At 38.4% G+C, this 8,775-nt stretch overlaps 1 protein-coding gene across 1 annotated transcript in view; it reads left to right on the plus strand.

The window, feature by feature from the left end:
* LOC119595439 (D-glucuronyl C5-epimerase B-like) overlaps positions 1-8,413 on the plus strand; it is a 30,435-nt gene extending 22,022 nt beyond the window's left edge. Inside the window, exons 3-11 of the mRNA XM_037944558.1 lie at positions 1,143-1,317; positions 1,765-1,876; positions 2,158-2,279; positions 2,491-2,678; positions 3,321-3,443; positions 3,725-3,895; positions 4,311-4,473; positions 5,063-5,189; positions 5,729-8,413. Of these exons, the coding sequence (XP_037800486.1) occupies positions 1,143-1,317; positions 1,765-1,876; positions 2,158-2,279; positions 2,491-2,678; positions 3,321-3,443; positions 3,725-3,895; positions 4,311-4,473; positions 5,063-5,189; positions 5,729-6,002 (1,455 nt within the window). The 3' untranslated portion in view covers positions 6,003-8,413. The remainder of the gene's footprint in view (positions 1-1,142; positions 1,318-1,764; positions 1,877-2,157; positions 2,280-2,490; positions 2,679-3,320; positions 3,444-3,724; positions 3,896-4,310; positions 4,474-5,062; positions 5,190-5,728) is intronic.
* The last annotated feature ends 362 nt before the right edge of the window (positions 8,414-8,775 follow it).

Consider the following 8,775-nt stretch of genomic DNA (forward strand, 5'->3'; position numbering starts at 1 on the left):
CTTCTTCCTCTTTTTCCTCAAACCTCTTGTCTTCATAATGATGTGTAAACATGGAACGTGATTTTACAATTACTGCAGTTCCGGCAGACGGCGACCATAAAGGCAGGGGGCGTTTCGTGCCTGCGTGTCTGATGACAATCGGCTATTAATTAAATCGTCAAATGCAGTCGCTTTTTGAAGGGGCGAGATGGGCCAAATGGGATCGTTGGGGCAGCTGCAACATCGCCGGGAACGGGACCATAGCATGCAGGATTCCCGCTTCGGTTCCGGGCTGCGCCTTTGCAGTTGGGTGGGGTGCTTGGGACGGCTGGGAATCCGGTCCCGGGCCGGATGCTCAAAATATGGGGGTCTTCGTGACAGCAGGGGTGGTGGCGTTCCTTTCTGCCCGCGTGTCTGCTTGTCTGCCTCTCATTGTCTCTTTCTTTGGCGCCTGTCCTTAAATGTCTCTTTATCTATGTTTCTATTTCTTGATGACGAATTTCAGTTTTTTTTCTTTTCAAAACCATTATTATTCTCTGTGGACTAATAGGGTAAAACCAGCGATCCCGGCCTATGCAGCACAACAAACGAGGGCGCTCTACTTATCAATATAATACATGTCACTGATGTGCTCTGAAGCTCTGCCATACTCGCAACACTCTTATATTGCTTGCTTTGAAATTCTTGCATTGGTGTTTATCAAGCGTGATTTGCCTCATAGGGAAATATTTAAAAGCTTCCTTTTTTCTTGCAACATATTTTTTTCATTTTCCAAAGGCTTTAGGCACATTTGTTGCAAGGTTGGTTACTGTACGAAAAACATTATTGCATTATTGATATTATTATTGTTATTATTGTTATCATGGTCATTTATCATTATCATTATTATTTTTATCATTATTATTATCTATTATTATTATTATTATTATTATTATTATTATTATTATTATCATTATTATTATTATTATTATTATTATTTTATCGCTATTATTATTGTTTTTATTATTATAATCATTATTATTATTATCATCATCATCACTATTATTATTTTTGTTTTTGTTATCATTATCATTATTGTTGTTATTGTTCTTATTATTGTTATGATTATGCTTATTATCTAATGTGAAGAGTAATTGCCCACTGATTCACAAATCCTTTCGCAGGTGTATGGCCGAGTGGAGCAGCGAGGGGATGGCACCGATGCGTTTCAGTGGTCCCACAGCTACAGCCGTGTGTATGAGCCTCAGGGCCACTACCTCCCCACCTCCACCTTCCTCAACTTCGAACTGTACAATGTCGAGGCCAGAGAAAGGGTTAAGTGTGTGTCTGCCACGGAGGGTAAGTATAAAGTGGGTGTGAATTTGAGTGAAAAATAGATGAAAGATTTGAGTGTTGATGGTGTCTCAGTTGGAGAGATAAATGCTATAGTGTGTGAAAAGGTTTGGAAGAAACTTGGTAAAGACTGGTCTGCTTTCATAGGGGCTGATGATTTGCATATAGTATTGGAGAGAATATGCATAATACCACAATTAAAAATGGTACTTGGTAAATTATCCGCATCAGTTTTTAGTTTTTCTTTCAAAGAAGAAAGGTCATTAGATGAATTAAGACATAGATACATTAGAAAATCTTAGGAAAATACTAAAACTTACCAAGATTGCAGTGGATGCATTCTACATATACTTGTGCAGGTTTAAAAGGGATTTTCATATATAATTGGGAGGTATTTTTACTTGTCCATTAAGCAGTAAGGTTGTCTCTACAGTCTCCTTTCTCTCTCTGCAGGTGTACCCATCTCTACCCAGTGGCACAGCTCAGGCTACACATACCCCATCCAGATTGCCCAGTTTGGCTTGGCACACTATTGCAAACATCTCACAGAAAACCCTCCACAAAGGTTTGTCAGTCTTATCCTTTTTCGTATAGCCTCTTGTAAATGCTTATTCATAATTATGCCACTCACATGTGATGCTGTTCCATGATTTTGAAGTTTATGCTTGATGCTGTTACAGAATTGCAAAAGTTTTTGTCTTCTGAAGTTGGTTTATCTTACTTTTTCATGATCATGAAGGCAATGTATATGATACTGTTCTGTGCTTCAGTTTCTTGAATAAGGGATTCTTAACCAAAGGACTCAAATTTGTACTTTGTTCTAATTGAAGGCATCCATCCTTACAGGGTGGTGCTGGAGGACGGTGAGGAGCACAAGGGCAAGTGGGAGGTCCAAGGGCTTACCTCCTCAGTCTCCCGGATCCTTGACCCTCTCACCCACTCCAATGTTCTGAAGTTCAAGACTCCAGGTATGTGTGTAGCAGAATTATTAGCTCTCGTTTTGAATAGTTATTGGAGCATGGGTTCCAGAGAGGATACATGACTTCCCTTTTCTAAATCGGCATATTTCTTAAAATCTCTAGCCTGTTGTTATAGATGCACTTATGAACTAGGTGAAACAGTGGCAATGTCAGTGTAAGACAACAGAACTTTTTACAACTGATCACTTCCTCTTTTCAGAGACCTCATCGAAAGGTGGTGCTATGTTAAAACTCAGTGAGGTGTCTACCCAGAATCTTTTAGTTTTGAGTCTCAACCTTCTCCTACAAGGCAATGCCAGCTTTACTGTTACCTTAGAATACAAAGATAAAAGACCAGAAGTGTTTACTCTCCATTATATCCGTTCAGAGACCTTGCTGACTGCCAAGGTAGGTCTTTCTATAGGGAACTTTTTTTTTCTTCTGCTTTAACTTTGGTATATGCATCAGTGAATTGGTAAATGTATGAATATATGAATATATAAACATGTAAATATATAAATATGTAGATATATGAATATATGGATATATAGATATATAAAAACATAAATATAAACATACATACAAATATATATATATATATATATATATATATATATATATATATATATATGTATACATATACATATATACATACATATATACATATACATATTCATATGCACATGCATATGCACATGCACATGCACATGCACATGCATATGCACATGCACATGCACATGCATATGCACATGCATATGCACGCACACACCGACACACACACCGACACACACACACACCGACACACACACACACCGACACACACACACACACACACACACACACACACACACACACACACACACACACACACACATATATATATGTATATATATGTATATTTGTGTATATATGTATATTTGTGTATACCTGTATATTTATATTATATGTATGTATATATATATGTACGTATGTATATTTACATACATGCACATTATGCAAAGTAAAGACGTTAAGCACATATTAATGTTGTTACTTTCCCTTTGCTTGAAGGACCGGCAGATATTTTATGGTCTAGGGAACCCTTCAGGATGGAAGCGCATTACACGCAACCTCCTCATTGACGTTCATAAGGGTGCAGCGGCCTCACCAGCACTTCGTAAAAGGTTTAAGAAGGTTAGTCTTTATGAGGCTAATACTGTATCTTATATATATATGCAGACAGATAGATAAATAGGTAGATAGATAGAAAATGGAAGATTTTTATGGTGTGATTAAAGACATATACTTGAAGAGTATATTTTTTAGATGTATTTTTTTCTTCTGGCTTTCTTGCGTCAGTGTTGTCTCAGTAACATTTAGGCTGGGCATGTCCTCACTTACCATCCCCAGTGAATTAATGGACATGTGCTCATTCTCCAGCTCACCAATACATGTTTTTCCTCCACACCTTGCAGATTTCAAGATCCAAGCTAAAGGTCCTGGCTCTTTACCTGAATGGCGAGGGAAGCATCGGCAACGTCAGTCTAGCGTCTGCCGAGCACCTCCACCACTTTTACGATGCAGCCAACTGGCTCCTCAACCACCAGGACGACCGCGGTGGATGGTCCATCTCTGTCCCGCGCAAGGTACTGCACTACAGGCGACTCCGTGGATTGTCCCGAGATTGATGGGTTGGGGGTGCAATGTGTTGGGAAAGTGTTGACCCTTTCTTTCTTTCCTTCTTTCATTTCTTTTTTTATTTATTTATTTATTTATTTATTTATTTTTTCCTTTCTTTCCCAAAGGCAATGGTGGTTTGTGTGATTCTGTAATAGTTCTCTATCAGAGTTATTGTAGATTCTAGGATTGAAGTGAAGGATGTTTTACTTAAATATATCAGTAGTTTTTTTAAGGATATTTAACTTTTATAGTATCTATCAACTCCCAGTTTGAATACAATATTGTATTGGAACCAGTTTTTTCATACTCTTATAGTTTCCTAGCCCTTTAACAAACCAAGAACTATTTATATAATTTTTTGCTTTGTGCCTTCTTACATAGGTGATATCAGGTGTGTTGGAGCTAGATGCAGGCTGGTACTCGGCAATGGCACAAGGTCAAGCCATGTCACTCCTGGTGCGTGCAGCTCACCACTCTGGAGACTCTAGCTACCTCAAGGCTGCCATTCGTGCCACAGCCCTGTTCTCTGTCAATGCATCACATGGTAGGTGCTCCATCATGTATGCTGTTGGTGCTGTAAAATATTATGATAAAGTAACTAAGATATGCACCTCTGTCCTCAAAACATGCTTCTAAAAGTACAGTACCTTGTATTATTAGGAAATATTTGACATGAAAGAGGATAGCAATTGATAAGAATAATGACCCCATTATTAGACGTGTTAACTTTCTTTTTTATTCTATATAAGAAAGATTATATACTTGATGACAAACAAAGTTCTTCCATCCCCTTACCAAAAAAAAGGAAAAGAAAAAAATGCACACACACACACACACACACACACACACACACACACACACACACACACACACACACACACACACACACACACACACACACACACACACACACACACACACACACACAGTCTCTCTCTCTCTCTCTCTCTCTCTCTCTCTCTCTCTCTCTCTCTCTCTCTCTCTCTCTCTCTCTCTCTCTCTCTCTCTCTCTCTCTCTCTCCATACACATAAATATAAACATATACATATACCTATACCTATACCTATACCTATATACATATAGATATATACATATATACATATATCTGGTAATCATAAATATCCTGATGCAGGTGGTGTGCGAACCTATTTCCCTGGTGGCTTTGTATGGTACGAAGAATACCCCACAACCCCATCTCTCTTTGTGCTCAATGGATTTATCTACAGCCTCCTTGGACTCTATGATCTCAAAGAGTTCTCGTAAGTGTGTATTTGTGTGCATGGGGAAGGGGTGATTGGGGTGGGTATGGGTCTTTAAAAGTCTGTGGGTGGGTATCATTTTTTCTTTGTTTGAGGTTGTCTTTTTTCTCAGCTGATTAATGAAAATGTATTTTGTGAAAACATGTTCGGTGCACAGTACATATTGCTTTCCATTGTTATTTTTCTTTTAAGCATATCACAGGATCTACAGAGCTTGCTTTTGAGTAAGATTAACTCTGTTGATCTCCTTTCAGTATTCTGATATTACAACAATGGTCAATGATTTTCTTTTCATATGTGATAAAATAACTTTAGACTAGAGTATAATGTGAACTTGGATGCACAGTAATGTCTGACTCAATATACGCATGGCTGATATAAACTACTTGGAAAAAAATTGAATTAGTCAAAACTGAATTACAATTAGAAGTTCTCAAGGCTAATGAATATTTGCATTATTAATAAAAGTTAACATTCTTCCTCTTATAAAAAAAAAAGTCACACAAGATAATTATTAAGCCAGAAATCCTCCTTGGCAGGCTTGAGTCGAACAGCAATGGAGCCGAGCTGTTTGCAGATGGTATGGTCTCCCTCAAGAAGCTGCTGCCACTCTTCGACACTGGCTGGGGCTCCTTGTACGACCTGCGGCATTTCACAACCCATGTAGCTCCCAACCGAGCCCGCTGGGACTACCACACCACGCACATCACCCAGCTCCTGCTCCTGGCCTCAATTGATGATGACCCAGTTCTCTCTTCAACAGCTCAGCGCTGGAAGGAGTACATGGTTGGGCACAGGGCTAGCCATAACTAAGGGGTTTCTTTGTTCTTTTAATGATAGTGATGAAGAGATATATCGGTTGTGGTATCGTAGTTCACTAATAATATATTTAAGTAAGATATTATTTTTTACTTTTCTGTTAGTTTAACGTTATTTGTTGCTGTGTGTAGATTTTCCTATTCAGATATTTTTGATTTTGTGAGATTTAATGTTCTTGAGAATTCTCTAGAGATTATTTTAGTCTTTGATACTTTTTATTTAGATACTGACTTCATTTCTATTAGGATGAATTAGTAAATATTACCTCAGTTTTCACAAGGTGTTTGTGAGTAATAGTGGTGATACCTACCTAGAGATCAGATCTGGAAGATGAGCCTTTAGCAACATTGTGAAACTTGTATAAATGTTTGTATGATTTGCTGTGATGCAGTGAATACTATATTTATACATACCTATATAGATATATACATATATACCTGATCCTCTGTGAACTCACCATTTCCTTAGCAGAAGATTTAGACCATAGTCTTTTGAGAGTGACATGTTGAAAAAAAAAAAGAACAGAAAAATTGTTCATTTTTACTATACATAATTACTGTTGTTACATAACTTGCTATGTGTGTTCATGACACGCATATGTAAACACTCAACTACATTCTTTTGTTTACCATAGACATGAAAACGTAATATTAAAATCTTAGTAAAAACATTCATCTCTTATTGTGGCTGAAGAATCTGCGTTCTCTTGCTTCCTAGTCTCTAAGGTGAAAGTGTTGTGTCATGATAGGTTTGCTATTGACTGAACAGCAGGGGAATCTTGTGTAGTGTGTGTGTAAGTAGAAGGACAGGTGGTTACTAGAGACTATTTTAACTACTCTGCCTTGCTATGTGATATTTCTGGTAAATAATGAACTGGGTCCACTTGTGAATACAAAGCTAGTGTGGATGTTGGCAGGCAGACTTGCAGGCAGGCAGGCAGGCAGGCAGGCAGGCAGGCAGGCAGGCAGGCAGGCAGGCAGGCAGGCAGGCAGGCAGGCAGGCAGGCAGGCAGGCAGGCAGGCAGGCAGGCAGGCAGGCAGGCAGGCAGGCAGGCAGGCAGGCAGGCAGGCAGGCAGGCAGGCAGGCAGGCAGGCAGGCAGGCAGGTAGGATGGTCTGTTGGAAGGTTGATGAATGCTAGAATCTCCCATGCTGTGTTCCCAGGAGTGTCTGTAGGGTCTGCCTCTGCCATTGTCCTCATGTGATCTTCCATTATCTTGTGGCCACAGCTCAAATTGTAAATGAGTGTGTAATTAGTGTTTCTTCAAAACTTTAAAAAACTAAAGATTGCTGATTAGGAACTCAGCTTTATATTTTGATACTCATGTGATTATATACACGTGATTAGGAAATGCTGTCAGGCTTACTGCCCTCTGTGGATAATCTGCTTTGCAAAAGAGGACTTAGTTTGTCTTAGGGCATAAAATCTCTAACTGAATCTATAACTGCTACAGTTTTACCATTTTCTTCTATGAAGAAACTATTGAAAGAAGGGAATAATTTGTAACAGTATTTTGGTACATCTAGTTTATATTTTCCCAAACTAAATTTGCAAAATTAGGGTAATTTGTTGTTGCAAAAGGTATTTGAGTTGATGTCACATGCCTATGAACATTGCATTTTATCTCCCCCAAAAAAACTATCTGCACCATCTAAACAGTTTCCCCTTGAATATTTTAATCAATTTCCCCTTAACTATTTGCATTGTGGTGTAATATTCCCTGGGCTTCCAGTAATAATGTGCTAATGTACTTAGGGTGGTCTTCAGCCCAGAGGGTCTGTTAGAGTACCACCTCTTGAATGTTTACAAACTGCCACTTAAGTTTCAGTAGGCTGCCTTATGGGCACCCTGAGAGTGTGGTTGAGTGCCACCTTTAGGGTGTAGTGACATGCTGTATTAGGGACTTGTTACCCATAGGGCTGAGGGAGTACCACCCTGAGGGTCTTTGGATTGCTACCTAAAATGTTGGTGTAAGTTCACCTGACGTGTTTGTCAATTCATTCATCAGAACTTTGAGAACTGTCACTTCTACTTTTTAAGATCAGAGTAATACCCACTGAAAAATATTTAATCTGAGCTTTAGTGAAATGTATTATTCTGAGTATTTTCATAAAATTTTGGCAGACAAACACATTTATGGTAACTGCATTTCACCTTAAATGAATGATGGATTGTCATCATCAAAAGTTGGTGATGAGGTGTTACTGGTTGGCTCCAACACACTTTATTCACCCTCACTTGTGCTCAACCCTTTAATGCAACTGCAGTTCTGATAGGATATACCCAAGATAAGATACTTCAACATTATTTCAGATATTACAGCTTTAACATGTTTTTTCATGCATGTAAACGCAAACGGTAAGGTTAACAGTGTTCAATTAAGTATAATAAAAAAGATTAAATGTTTCAGTGATCTTTAAACCATATACATTTTTATGCTTGAAACACCTTGTGTCAATTTGTATTAGCTTCAGCCAATCCATATGGAGACCTGTAGCTAGCTATTCAGTTTCATAAGGTATAATTCCATTTGAAATAGACTACTGTTCCATCCATTTTCAACACTGCAAATTTTTATGACTTGCCACATTCCTAATTACTAAGAAGATGATGGGTATTATAATAAGATATGAAATTTGCTCCATTAGGAATGCACTAGAGGGTAGAGAGGTCTAGTCTCTCTCAGTGCATCATCATACCATGAGTGTAAGGTTTGTTCAGAGTAATGATTAGTGAACTACACATGAGTTGCAGATATTTCATCAATT

The sequence above is a fragment of the Penaeus monodon genome, chromosome 36 (assembly GCF_015228065.2).
Source record: "Penaeus monodon isolate SGIC_2016 chromosome 36, NSTDA_Pmon_1, whole genome shotgun sequence".
Taxonomy (NCBI): domain Eukaryota; kingdom Metazoa; phylum Arthropoda; class Malacostraca; order Decapoda; family Penaeidae; genus Penaeus; species Penaeus monodon.